This window comes from Periophthalmus magnuspinnatus, chromosome 17 (genome assembly GCF_009829125.3).
Source record: "Periophthalmus magnuspinnatus isolate fPerMag1 chromosome 17, fPerMag1.2.pri, whole genome shotgun sequence".
Lineage (NCBI taxonomy): Eukaryota > Metazoa > Chordata > Actinopteri > Gobiiformes > Gobiidae > Periophthalmus > Periophthalmus magnuspinnatus.
The window spans coordinates 10,306,574-10,321,598 of NC_047142.1; the positions used below are offsets into that span (position 1 = coordinate 10,306,574).

General features: G+C 41.1%; 1 protein-coding gene across 1 annotated transcript; it reads right to left on the reverse strand.

The window, feature by feature from the left end:
- Positions 1 to 911: 911 nt before the first annotated feature.
- LOC117385599 (transcription factor HES-1-B-like) lies at positions 912 to 2,361 on the reverse strand. The gene is made up of 4 exons (XM_033982891.2): positions 2,243 to 2,361; positions 1,774 to 1,869; positions 1,609 to 1,696; positions 912 to 1,291 (listed from the first exon to the last, which is right to left on the reverse strand). Exons 1-4 carry the CDS (start codon positions 2,336 to 2,338, stop codon positions 912 to 914), a joined length of 660 nt encoding a protein of 219 aa, XP_033838782.1. The 5' UTR covers positions 2,339 to 2,361.
- Positions 2,362 to 15,025: the final 12,664 nt, after the last annotated feature.

A 15,025-nucleotide genomic window follows, 5' to 3' on the forward strand; every position in this document is an offset into this window, starting at 1 on the left:
TGTTATTCATTCACTCCTCAGTCACTCTCAAAACAGGACTGTCAGGATCCCAGCACTTGGAAGCAGATATTTGTACTATTAGCGAATGAAGTGTCTTGAACAAGGACACAACAACAGTGCATCAGTTAGACTGTGGAACTAAACATCAATATTCATTTTAGAGGCAACTGTCTACCAACCAACTTACAGCCTGTCTGATTGTGCACGTTACTTACTGCAGGCTCCAAGAACATAACAGGACCTGGCTAAACCTGCAGACTGAAACAGCCTCATGTCTGTTTGTCACACAGGTCTAACTGTTGAGTTGCTCTGAGGTACAGTAACTATCTCCATGGAGATAGTTATAGGTTTTATGCAATACTGTGGATTATTATAGCCAAGAGAACAACATTTCTATGGAAACATGCAGATGAGCCTTGGTCATAAATGGTGTAGTGAGTTATATGTTAAATGTACATGTGTCCCTGTTAATGGACTCATCATCACAGCTCTGGACGAGACAGAGATACAACTACTACATCACTACATCATATTCAGGGTTTTGATAAAAAAGAGAAACAACAACTGCAGTAACAATAATGACTTTATTAGTTCATAAATCTCATAAAAAGAGCTTTACAAAAGCCTGTGGGCTTCAAGAGCCAAACTGATGTGCCATAAAACAGCTTACTCATACATGGATTGCTGTTGGATGCAGTACCTCCAGTCTCTGTATCGCCTCTGTGCTATAATTCATATTTTGATTTTTGTCAGTGCTTTTTTATGTCCCGATTTTAGAAACAGGGCTGCACCCAACAGCAACACAACCAAAAACAAATAAAAACAGTACAAACAATATGAAAAATGTATGTACAATATATACAGTATAAGAGTACAGTATAGAAAGTGTGCTTGTGAGTGGAGTCCAGATGCTACCAGGGCCTCCACACAGAGTCTGATGTGAGTGCGGGCCCGATAGGGGACAGGACGCTGTGGGGGGCCCCAGGAGAGAGAGCCGCGCTGGGCACCAGCACAGCCACATGTCCCTCAGGCCTAGGCACGAGCTGCACCCCTGTGTACAGGCTCACCAGCTCCGGACTCACTGCCTTACAGCCCAGAGGCAGAGAGGGCAGAGAGGGTACGACAGGAGGGTACATGTGGGACACACAGGAGGACAGGTGGCTGAGGAGGCGGGTGCGCACCTCACTGTGGACCCCTTCACACGTGGAGAGGAAGCGCGTCACCTCTCCCACACACTCACTGAACCCAGCGCGGTATTTACCCAGCAGGCCCGGGTCAGCGTGGACAGCGGCTGGAGGAAGACAAAAATGTGTTACATTCACACTGAAATTTTGACAACAGCTAACACCAAATAGCTAAATATACAGACTATATTACATTGTAACAACACAACAATAACTATGGTAAATATATATATATATATATATATATATATATATATATATATATATATATATATATATATATATATATATATATATATATATATATATATATATATATATATATGCCAATCTCATTTCTAGTAGCTGAAGAATAACCAGTTGTATAAATTCATATATTCTATAACTTAGACACATGAGGTGCAGCTCTGTGGCAGAGACAAACCTGTGATCTGCAGCCGCTGAAGGTTCCTCAGGTGCTTGACCGTCATCTCCAGAATGTCGGCCTTCTCCAGTTTGGAGTGTCTGGAGGTCTGGGGACAACACAGTCCTAGAGTGAATACTTCTGTAAACCATTTTAACATCATCATCAGCGGTGTTAGGTCCTTACGTCTTTCTTTAACGCCTCCAGGATTAACATCTTGAGCTGCCCCAGACTCTCGTTGATTCTGGCCCGTCTCCTTTTCTCCATGATGGGCTTTGACGACTGCAGAAAGAAACAGGACATTGTTGGGTCAATCAGTGTTCAACAATAGACTTATTTCCACATAAGCACATTAACTGTGTTTAAAGATTACGCCTTTGATTAGGCCTGTATCTGTATCACATCATTTACAATGAGCCGTTATTATATTTATTAACATTCATAACAACAGCATATGGTTCTGAAAGGAAAAGGCTCAAATGAGACTAAGACACTGATTTGAAGCAAGTGAAACATGCAACAGGTTCATCTGAGCACATCTCACACGTGCCACAGGCTCCAGAGGGACACAGGGAGATTAGGTTAGACAACACACAGTATGAGAATATAGTTAGGATTAGCTTTAGTTAGTTGAAAGTTCCGGGTGCGCCTGTACCTTCCTGCTCTCGGAGGCAGTTGGTCTGTGGTCAGTGCGAGCCGGAGTTACGACCACTGAGTCCGGTGTAGTCTGCTCCAGAGTCCCGGCTGGCATGTCCTCCGTTTTTGAACGCTTTAACAAAACGGTAAAAGTGATAATAAACCCTGACTCCAGTCCTTCGGTCTCCAAAGTCCGTTGTCCTGGCGCCGGACTGTGCAGCGTCCAGCGGCTCACGTTTTATTTATAGACGAGGACCGCACGCGAACGGCTCGTGCGTTGCTCCCTGGGTCTCGCGCTGTGTCCAATGAGCTCGCGCGCGGTGCAGAGAGGCTGTGGGCTCGTGCGGCGCGACGCACCCATTGGCTACGTACGTCACTGGCTGCGCTCGTGCACTCTGCACATCCATCATCTCAACAGGAGGACTCGATCACCAAGAGACTTTACAATGGAGGTATTTGAGTGTTCCGTCTGAGAATTGAGAGCAGGAAAAATGTCCGATTGTTATTAATGTTGATGTATTGTGTTTGGCTATAGTTGAAATTATATATATATATATATATATATATATATATATATATATATATATATATATATATATATATATATATATATATATATATATATATATATATATATATATATATATATATATATATATATATATATATATATATATATATTTATTTATTTATTTATTTATTTATTTGTTTGTTTGTTTATTTATTTGTTTGTTTGTTTTTATTTGTGATGTCTAATTAAAAAAAGCTCCACTTTACTTTCACTACATTGAAGTAGGCACAACAATTTTATAAAAGGTTCTCCCAAAATATTAACATTGCCAAAAAACAACAACCCTAGAATACAGTATTGTGCGTAAAAGTGAGCCCAGAACATAATCCCGAGGCTAATGAGTGAGCTCGCGCCTGCGTCTTGACGGAGGGTGACGTCCTGTGTCCACTGATGGACTTAAAGCCTTTTACCCTGTCCATGAGCTCTGTTTAAGTGAGTGCAGTGAAGTGACCCCAGAAGACCACACTGACCACAGCTGTCTGACCACTGCCAATCACACACAGCAAGGCGGGTGAAGTGTCTTGCCTAATGACACAATAACAGGGCATAGGTTTGGTGTTTAGCATTTTGAGCATTCAAATTATTCATCACAAACACTTTTTATGACTTTTTGAGTTCAGTACATAATTATTTTATCCCTTTAAATGAATTTATTTAATAACCTTCTATCATGTCCATTGCTTGACCAGAGGGTTAGTGGTTCCAACTTCTCTCAAAGCAAATAAATGTTGTGCGTTTGGGCAAAACACTTTATCTACATTGTATTTTGTATTTGTATTTAAACTGGATCCACAGTGTAAGTGATTTGAAGTTATAACCTCTCTTAATCAAGCATTGTCTCTTATCTGACACTAATTGTTACTGTTTTAGCCAGAAACGTAAAAATATGATACTGGTAAATTGAAATTTCTTATGGATCGGCTATCACTTTCAAGATATCGGTATAGTCAATATCGTAACTATCCCATTTTGGTCTATAACTTGGTGTAATAAGACGATTTACTGGCCAGTGTTCATCTCAAACGCCTCCTAATATTGAACTTGTATTTTTTTAAAGTTGTTCTGTAGATACTTTGAATTATAAATATCAGGAAAGACAAAATATCAGCATTGTATTGGAGTAGAAAAACCTGGATCGTGCAACCCTAGTTTTATCTACCATAGGTACTATTATACCCCGTACAAATATTCCAAATAGTCCTTTATAGATCTAATGGAGCTTGTATGGGGCCACATATGTCTCCTTGTGTTGAACATCCAAACTGTGCAGATTCCTTCACTCCGCAGCAGCAGATGACTGAGGGGCCCGGCTCCAATAAATTATGAGGCATCAGTGGTGTTTTCTGCGCGGCCGCCACAATCGGGCCTTTATAGAGAGCACCATGTGGACACAGGTTTATAGCACAATTCAGATCAGTATCAGTGTGGGAACGCCGCAGCTCTGGAGTCCACAGAGAGACACACAAGAGCAGATTAGAGCGCTTCATCACAAACCTCTGAGAACGCTCAAGTGCAGCCCATCAGCAGATACAGGAGAGGAGCAGTTAGCACAACGCCATAGAACACATAAACAGGCTGGATTATTCTTACACTGAGAACTGTCCCTCCAGGAAAGTCTGGCAACCTGTTACAAACAATAGGTGACCAAAAGTGATGTGAGTTGGCTCTTTTGAATGGTTCCTTCATGTGAACGGTTGGAGCCGGATCTCATTTTTTACTTTACATTTTTTAAGAACTGAACCTTTTTCTTTCTAATTTTTATGCATTTTTAAAATCCAGAGTAACGCTGAGCCATCACAAAAATCAGAACAGATGCAAAGCAGGCGACACGAGAGAAAGCAACAAAACATATTTGGTATCATAATAATGGTTATTTTTTAATTAGGCTTTTGTTATTGTAGTACAATGTTTTATTTAGATTATTCATAATTTGAAAGGGTAAACACACTCCCACTCTCAGTTTGAACCATTTTAAACACCTTTAAGCCTTGGTCATTGCTTTGTTTAGTTTATAGATAAATTGAATTCTCACATCGGCTTCTGTCATATAAATAAACAGTAAAAAAAACAGTCTTTGGAACGGCTCTTTGAAATGAACAGATCCAAAAGATTCAGATCCCATAAAAGAAGTGAAAGTCTCATCACTAGTGACCAGGCAGTGTTTCCCATTAGAGAAGTGTAAAACTGTCTCCCGTCGTCTTGAAACAACCTGCAGTATATGCCGGCATAAAGAAAATATACTAGTTGCTCTTTTTATTGTATTGTTTATTTAGTGTATTTATTGTATAAATGCACTAATGATGAGGATCAGAGGAAGATCTTTTTTAAACCAATGTACGTTAAACCTCTATAGAGAGAGGACTGTCTCTGGAGACTTGGACAACTGTGATTGTTTAAGATACACTGTGCACTATCCCAGTCAAATGTAATATGTACATTATAATGTATATGTACATTATAATATATATGTACATTATAATGTATATGTACATTATAATATATATGTACATTATAATGTATATGTACATTATAATATATATGTACATTATAATGTATATGTACATTATAATGTATATGTACATTATAAGGTGACCATCAGACAGCACATGGGGTCAGTAATAAACAATATGTGTTATAAAAGAGGAGTGTATGTGATGGGTGCTTGTAGAGGGGAAGCTCTGTGCACACGTGTGCCTGGTTGTAGTGTGTAGTGTGCTTCAGTTGCACACGTGTACCTGGTTGTAGTGTGTAGTGTGCTCCAGTTGCACACGTGTGCTTGGCTGTAGTGCGCTCCAGCTGCGGCGGCAGTGAAGTGGCCCTCTCCATCAGCGCTCCATTCAGGGGCGTGTGTGGACGAGAGGCGCGGGGCGCTCAGACAGTAGGATCATGCAGCTCCCAGCCCCCGGAGCAGCTCCGGCCAGGCCTTTGTCCCCCTCCCGGACGGCACTTTCTGCTCCAAGAGCCTTAGACAAGGCCCCCTTTAATTGTGGAGCTGTGTGGAATACAGCAGGCACAAAGGGCCCAACAGAGTGTCCGGCCCCCAGACAAGGCTGGAAACAAGTGGTACAGGAATCCTGCAGAATGGACTGGTCCGGCTGATGTCACTGAATACATTTACCTACCTCAGAGCCTTTTCACAACATGCTTTGTTTTATTTGGACAAAACCACAAGGCGACGGGAGAGGCAGCCGTATCAATGGAGAGATGGAGCCAGAGGGAGAGCCCTGATGGAAAATCACTGTTGTCATGGAAACGTGACCAATCAAAAAATATGGTTGAATTTAGTGGAGATGTAAAAAGGGTGTAAGATTAAACTTTGAGAGATGAAAGCCTCTATAGTCCATTCAGACCTGTTTATACGGCCATCAAGAGAGAATTCAGATTAGGCACACAGTGGAGCGCCGGCCTTACTGTAGTCCAGCGCCATGCTGCTGCAGACAAGATACAGCTGATCATTCTTATATATACATTTATACAGACTAAATGCTCTTTCTATAACTTTTATCACATTTTATTTAATTCTCGATAGAAGTAAAATCACAGGAGGCACATTCATTGAGCAGTTCTCAGGAGCAGAGGGGGTGGTCTCAGGCTGACAGACAGTTTACCTCCTGGAACAGGGCCAGAACACACACTGACAGACAAGCATTCACACAGTCACTAGAAGGTCTTTAGATTCACCAGGTCCATACATGAGGTCCTGACAATAATGAAAACATCACAATGTGGTTTAAGGCTCCATAGAATGTAACAGTTGTCATCCATTTGGTGCCAAAAATGTTTTGGGTGAATTTGACCAATGTATGTGGCTTTTTGATGAGATAACCACAGCTCTCTGTGCTCAGGAAGTTGAGTTAGAATAGTATTCCAAGACGCAAAGAGACACAGAGAAACTGAATAATGAACAAATGATGGTTTGAATGACTTTTAAAACAGCAGACAGTCCTTACAGTGGAGAGAGGTCGGTGGCTCAAATCTTATCCAAGTGGTTTCTTCAGTTCTGGTCAGATTGAACCACATTGAAACTAAAACACCCATAACAGAAACTATAAACCATTAGGTGTTTTAGTTTCAGTGTAGTTAGCTCCTCCCTTCAGATAGATATTAGGCAGTGTCCACGAGAATCCTGACCAGAACTGAGGAAGGCGCTTGGATGAGCAGTGAAACGTCTTTGTCCAGTTGATAGATTTTAATTTTTCTATTGCTTTAAATAAACAAATGGTAATAACTTATCTCCTCAATGTCTGTGGGAGCCGCCATCCGCAATGGACCTGATTATGGGCTGCAATCAGAATCACAATTAAACAGTGGCTAGCTCTCACGCCTCACAGCAAAAAAATTTCCAGGTTTGATCCCCAGGAGTCTCTGCATTCTGGATGTTTCTTCAGTTTCCCCTATCAACTCAAAACATGCACAATAGTTAAAATCCTCCAGCTAAGGTCGTCCTGACCAAGTCTGGCTCAAGATCATAGACAAAGGTCCCCGAGCAATGCACTGCGCTGTCCATTGCTCCTGATGAGGTGCCCCAGTGGCATTGAAGGGACAAAAATATTATAGTAAATCCCACAGCTGATTACCATAGAGTTGAAACCACAATGAGGGAATGACACTGTGTTTTAAGCATAAAATAAAGAGGAAACTACGCCTTATGCCCAGCCCTATTGAGGTAAATATAGGGTACAATAGTATTTTTGAACAGCAAAAGGCAAAACAACCTGCCATCTGTTACTGCACGCTCGTCGCCTTTAAACATTTTAGATCTTTAGCACTGAGGCAATAAAAGCTAAGCCTTACTGAACTGTGGCTCTGCTCTGAATAGGCCAAAACAGTCACTGGCCAATCCCTCATCAAACTCAAAGAAACCCACAGAAGAGGCCTCACGTTTAATTTTTAAAACCCAACTTGAAAGTGCAGTGGAGCCACATTCATCCAGGCGGAGTCTTTAAAGGACTAGTTAGCATGTAGATGATATGCATTCAAGGGCATTGTCACAGTATCTAAGTGTATTTACATGTTAATCTGTGCAGGGACACTATCGACTCCTGGTGCACCATGGGAATGTGATTTCTTTGTGCCAGCCAGGTTCAAAAACATTCTTGTAAAGCCATGGATATTATGGCCAATGATCCATAACAGCAAAACAACCCTAAAGCTAAAACTAAACGTGCAGGGAGAGGGCCGTGCTGCTGATGGAGAGGCCATTTTTTTCGATAAAGGTCTGGGACATATTTAGGAGAATAAGTCTAAGCTTTAGATTTCCTCTGAGATAGATCCACCCAGCATTGTCCCTGCTCATCACAGATATCAAGGCAGGAGTATCAGTACAGTGTGAGGAGGCGTCCAAACATGTCACAGCTCCTTTCAGTGTGAGAGCAGTGACTCTACTCTAAGCTCTACCTGAATGACTCTTCTCTCAAATGAAGAGTGATCTAAAACATATTGTTTTTTTAATAAAATCATCAATTGACCTTAGTATAGATAAAAATATTTTCTCTCACTAACATCAAGAGGGGTATTCAGCCTAACACATGCATTTTCCCCTTATGATTATGTTTAATGCAACTGAAGCAGTGCATTTGATTGCATCTGATGTTGTTTGTCATTTCTTTAAAAAAAAAAAGTTTTAAAACTTTTTCTAGCCAAAGAGCTGATGTGCCAGAGGCATGTGGCACTAGTCCCAATCGGATTTATCCATATCCACAAGTGTGTTTGCGTTGGGATTTATGAATGTGAAGATGGCCCATTCTGCAGTTCAAGATGCCTCACAAGACCAGAGTTTTGGCCACTTGTGCAGTGAAAGGCGCCCGGGGGTTGCCCTTTCAGCTCTGGAGGACCTCTAGCCGAGTCCCCTTCACTCAGGGAGATCAGCCGGCTCTGTTCCTCGGACCCCTGTCTGGCAAGACGCTGCTGGGCTGGTCCCCGGCCTCCCTCCTTCACCTGCTAGCTTAGCACTCATCACTTATGCACATAATCCCTGGTTAGCGCATGTGATCCGGCGGCCCCTGGCTCACATGCTTCCTGGGTGGCTCCTGCGTCGTCATGGAGACCCTCATCTTCTCATGACAGTTAGCTTCAGTGGCGGCGCTAAGTCCCTCCTCAGCCTCGTCTCTGCGTCTCTTTCTGTCCACTAAAGCCGTCTCTTTTTGTCACACACACATCGATGTCTTTTTTGCGTTGGAGCTCGTTCCCAGGCTTCAGATAAGCAACACATCTCTAAACGTATTCATCAGACAAAGACACTATGCCACTGTTTACAATGACATCACAAAAGTGTGAGTTCTTTAACCACAGTTTGTGAGTATGTCATTATACCTTTTCATAGCTATTAAGCCTAAATCATCAAGGCATGTTTTTACTCAGTGGCATGGCTAATACAATGGCCTTTTAAATACAATATTTTTTATAAAAGTCATCTTGTTTCAGGGCAGATGGTAAAAACTCAATCTGAACAACTTGACTCACTGTTCTCCCTCTACCACCTGTTACCAGAAGAATATGGCCTCACACCTTTTATATCAGGACAATTGTCTTAGACATATCTGACATAAGTGGCTGGATCTATGAAAGAGCTCGTCCTCACGTGTTCAGTGCTTTGTATCATGTCCCGTTGATGCTGGACAAATGTTTTTGTTGCAGAAGTTGGGACACACTTGCCGTGCGGTCTTCTTTCACTGTTGGCAGAGCGTCTGGTTCTCATGCTTTTGAACAAACAACAAGCGGATGCTTCTCCTCTATGTCTAATTTAAAGAGCCTATAGCGGTCCGAAAAAGGCCTGACCTGGTTTTATTGTCAGTCTAATCTGTAAGGTGAGATGCTGCGATACACTCTTTTCATTTGGGCCACTGTGGTCCTGTGAGTGGGGATTGGGTTTCGGTGGAGCGGCCCTCAGCCCGGAGCATTAGTTTGTTTAAAGTGAGGCAGGTCCTGGGGGACGTGCCGACCCGGGACGTTGTGTGGCCCCACAGTAACAAGTGTCCCAGTGATAGGGCCAGTCCTCCCCCTGTGTGAATGCCGTGTGAGAGGCGGTCCGTCCGTGCCCTGCCACCTCCGCACAAGGCCCTCCATTGACTTCTAACCTGTTGAGGGCCCAAGGCAGACAAAGGCCCCTGGGGCGGAGCCCGTCCCTCCGACAAGCCTGTGAACAAACGGTAACACGGCTGCAACTGTCCACCCCCTGAATCACTGGATTTATTGACCAACCACAGCGCCCATTCACACTCATGGATCTATCATTTTAATGTCGGAGTTCAGGGTAAAAAGAAACTGTTACAAAAGTAATTCTTGTGTTGGACTCGAAAATGACTACAATTGCCTGCCATGTAAAGGTGAAACAGCCTACATTTGGAATATATCTTCACATACGTGTAGTTATGTCATCCTCTGGTCAACTCTGCCATAGTTTTTTTCTGAATATTGAAAACAGCCTAAATCTTTGATTATTATTTAGAATATTATATATCATACAGTATTGTAATTGCCATGCTATGTCAAACCATGCTCATTATTTTGATTGTAAAAACCTGCCTTGCACTGTGGGCATGGCAGCCTATTGTGGCCACAGGCCTATGCTACAGCAACCCTAGCATCAGGGCAAACATGGTCATATGTAAATAACGTCTATGGCATTTTAAGCCCCCTGCCTTCCTTCTTCTCTTTTCAGCCAAAAAATATCCAAAAACATTTTTCTCCACATACCTGACTCAGTACTTGCTCTGGTGGGCATGTTTTGTCTGACAAATGGTTCCAAATCTCTATGAAGAATGTTTCAAAGTATGGCTTTAACTTTCTATCTGTCATACTTTAATGGAGATTATTACAATGTTTTGGTTTTCTGCTTTGTTTCAGTATAAGTTGCCACAGTAAGAGAGACAGATTTTGATTTGCACTCCATGTCTTCTCACTGTCCCTCAGTTGTCCAGGTATGATCCTGAGACATGACACAATTGAATGTTTCTTTTATACTGGAGTAAAAGTGATGTTTTGCACCGGAATACAACTGTACACTATGCACTTGTGCTCATTTGGAACTAGAAACCCTCAGACGATGATACACTCAACCCACTGTCCCAATTATGAAACACTGAAATACTATTTTATACACAGGTAAAAAAAAAAACCATAGATGCACAACAAAAGAAAGTATGTCCCTGCCCCCCTGCAGTTTACCCCTCTGCCCATTCAGACCTGAGGCGGTGATAAAGGGCGGCCAGCCAGGGAAAAGACCACGTTTGGGGACAGAAGGAGGAGAGGTCCAGGGTCACCAGCCTTTTAGCAGTTGTTAGCTTCTTTGTGTCGCCCGTAAAAAGAAGCCAACCGTAAGCTAGCATCATGTCGGCCTTGTGTCTCAACCATCAATCACCACAGCGACCTGACCACGGGCCTTTGGAGGAGACACAGCCGCAGACTCACAATAGTCCACGAAGAGAATACAGGCCTGGTGTAAAGCTGCTTTTATTGGAACTATCGGAGGAAGGAACGCAGAAACAGGAGTCAGACATAAGGATGACTGAAATTGCAGCCCAACGAGGTGCAGCCTATATCAAAACTTGTGGGATTTGTTTTTAAAAAAATGAACTAAAACAACATAAAATTAATGACATTCAAGCTCTTCTTCCATTTCTGTTTCAATGGAAGATATAGTAAAGTGGACAGGATACATAAACGCTTTAGTGGTATGTAAGAAAACCTCATTGCTTGTCTAGATGGGAAGTAAGACATGCTAATAAGCCTACATAACACAGCCTAATCGTATTTTGTTACATGAGCAAGTAAATTTTATTCGTCTGAAAACTGCCGTGAAAACTCTTGGGGGTGAGACATTTCTTCTCAAATCATCTTAAGCAAAAACAAAAGGAGAAAAAAAAGTGTTTGGGATTAAATAACAAACAGACATTGCCCAATATGTGGAAACTGTCTTTAGATGAGGGCAAGCTTGAGCCAACCTTTAACAGCTCGGTGCTAGCTGTGAGGAAGAATAGCTGTGTGTTTTAGCGTCTTTATGCCCATCTGTTGCTGCTACACCACAAAGGCAATACAGGAGTGAGTACACAGAAGCCCATATTGCATTGTGAAGAGGCAACACTATCCTCAAACTGCAAGGCAAACATCCACTTCCATAAGCTGGATATCCTAACATGGACAACTATTTACCCAGAAGATGATCCACACGGACACAGATTCATGACACCTCCTCGAACGCATCATGAATATTCCGTGTGGGACATTCCTTTCTTACGGATACAAGCTTTGGCCCCCCCCTTGCCGTATTCAGAGTGTCCCCCTAAATCCGCCCATTCACCACGTAGGCCCTGATCTCCACATGAAATGATAGCTCCAGCGCAGGCCTTTAAGCGCCCATATGCCAGGCAGAGAGGAGGCTGGGAAAGCACATAATTGATCAGTGAAGACCAGGGACTGCCCCCCACGATGCACGCAAGAGTGGTTTTATGCACTGATTTATTAGCAGATAGAATGAGACGTCCCAAACATAAAAAAATAAGGCTTTTTATATGCTAGTCTGGATGTTAACTACTGTTGAGTGTGTTATGTTTGATGAAGTGTGGAACTTTAAAAGTCCTATATTATGCACATTCAACTCTTGTGAGCTTTAAGTCATGTTAGAATATTGTTGCCTCATCAAAAATATACCTGGAGTTGTGTTTTGTTTTGTTCACACACATTTGAGTAACTCTTTATTATTATTCTGTCTACATCTCCAAACTTCAAGATGCTCTGTTCCACTTTTTGATGTCATGTAGAGGTAGTTTTCAAGTTAACAGCTACCTTTGACCGTTTGTTGAGTAGAGATGGGTAATTGCAGGGCTGAAATCATCCAAATGATTCTAGTGGAGGTTCATGGAGTTTAAAAACACAGTGGAGCACTTCCTGTATTACCACATGATGACATCACAAGGTGGAACAGAGTGTTTTCTGTTTGAGAGAAGAGCTCAATGTGACTCATGTGAGGCTCATTCTGCTTTTTGATAGGACAGTTATCTTGAGGGACAGTTAGGTCTTGTTTATGGAATCTAAAATCAAAATCTTATACCTAAAATTCCTATAAATAATGTTAACGTAATGTGTTCATGTCTTTTACTTTTAATTTGGATTTACTGTATGCTGCCCTCTGGTGGTAACTGTTGGGAGTGAAGACATTTGTAATGTCGAATAGCAGCACTGCTATTGTCAATATTAAAGTAGACTTTGTATGGCAATTCTAGTGTAGTTCTTGGTTTCAAAGGCACCCTTCCACGCGATCTAACTACAACATATGTGAATGGATATGAAAGTGCAAACATAAAAAATAAGACAAGTCTCAGTGGATAAAATCTCACAAAAGTTGATTTAGTCTTTTTTAGAACAAATAATGCATAATAATTCTTCAAGCATATTACAAAAACTACAAAAATATTAACAATTGTCTCTGAAGGCCTTTTTTTTTTTTACATTATTATCTACAACAAAAGTAACACAGCAGATTAACAAAATAAAATCAGTTGTTATAAATCTTTAACAGCAGCATATTTTTACACTGATCATTATTTAGATTTTGAACATGATTATGATGTACAGTACTAAAAACATGCCGAATGAATCTCAGTGGGAGTGAAAAAAGCTGTAATGGATGTAATACTCATTTGAAAGTTTCACCAATCATACATGGAACATTATGTGACAAAAATGTGACATCTTTGAATATTTGCATACACAAAGAAAAAAAACTGGGAAACAAACTATAAAATATTAATACAATTTAATTTTATAACTAAAATTAAGATTCAAATTTACAACAAAAATGTATTTACAAAGATGTTGCCACTCCCTTTTTAGACAAACAAAATAACAGGTAAAATAACGGAGATTCATTTTCAAAAAAAATTCCACATCTATGGACAACATGAGGGATGCACCGATCTCATACTCGTATCAGATATCGGCTTCAAAATAATGGTTTGGCTGATATCCTGACTGGACATATAAATCGATATAATACGACTGTTTACTGGCCATAGTCAGCTCAGAAAGTTTCAACTGAATTTATTTTTGTAAAGCCCAACATCACAACAGCAGGGCTTAGGGCTGAACATGAGAAATGATTTAACCAACAGAAAGTTAGAAATTCAACAATGAAACTTTGGTCAATAACAGACAAATTAATCAAAAGAAAACAAGCAAATGGTGAACTGTCCCAGAGCGCCCCCTGTCCTTAGACCCTCCTTCTGCAGGGAGAACTCAAAAAACTCAGATGGAAAAAAAAGAAACCATGAGGAGAACCACAGTGGAGTCTCATTATCTTTGAATTGTCTGTGTAATCCCTGTCGTCCAGGTCTGATCCACAGTAAAAGACGAAGTTTAAATCTGTCAACTAGACAAATCGTTGTAGGAGTGAAGATGTTTCACTGCTCGTCCAAGCCGCTTCTTCAGTTCTGGTCGGATTGTTGGTGGACACTGCCTTATATCTAACTGAAGGGAGGAGTTAACTACACTGAAACTGTAAACAACTATTGTCTCCAGTTAAAGAAGCTATTTTTGTTAGGAAAGACAATCCTTCCTTAAACAGGAATGGGGGCCTGAGACATAATCTCTCCTCCATCTATAACTCCGTCCTCAGACCCAAAACAAACAAAGAGAACAATAGCAGGGTCGTTAAAGACTGAATAGGGTAGTTTTAGCTGAAACTGGAGACAATAGCTGTTTACAGTTTCAGTGTAGTTAGCTCCTTCCTTCAGATAGATATAAGGCAGTGTCCACCAGTAATCTGACCAGAACTGAAGAAGCGGATGGAGCAGCAAAATGTCTTCACTCCTACAACGATTTGTCTTGTTGACAGATTTAAACTTCGTCTTTTGCTATCTTTGAATTGTTATTCAAACAAAGCTGTTCAGGAGTTACTGGAGGTAAATAACAAAATAAAAAGTTGGATCGGTGCATCCCTAGACAGCATAGTACGGATAAACTGTTACACGCTCAGAAGTTTAAAATGGATACAGGGCATTTTTATAAAAATATTTAGGATTGGATGAAGCAAAAACAGCTTGTTATCATGCAAGTTGTTCTGGAAAAAAATACTAATTATGACAACAAAAATGTCACTGGCAAGATGGCAAAGTACAAATTACAACAAATAACATAGAAACTGAAGTCCATAGGCACTTGGAGGGAAGTTATAACATGATGTACTCTACCAGTCAAAAGTTTGCACGTACTTTTTCATTTATGTTTCTTCTTTAT

Excerpts from the sequence above, each read along its gene's own strand:
- LOC117385599 (XM_033982891.2), bottom strand. The coding sequence starts at position 2,338 with ATGCCAGCCGGGACTCTGGAGCAGACTACACCGGACTCAGTGGTCGTA. Across the intron at positions 1,870-2,242 it reads CTGCCTCCGAGAGCAGGAAG|TCGTCAAAGCCCATCATGGA; the intron begins GTACAGGCGCAC and ends TTCTTTCTGCAG. Across the intron at positions 1,292-1,608 it reads TCAGCGGCTGCAGATCACAG|CCGCTGTCCACGCTGACCCG; the intron begins GTTTGTCTCTGC and ends GTCTTCCTCCAG.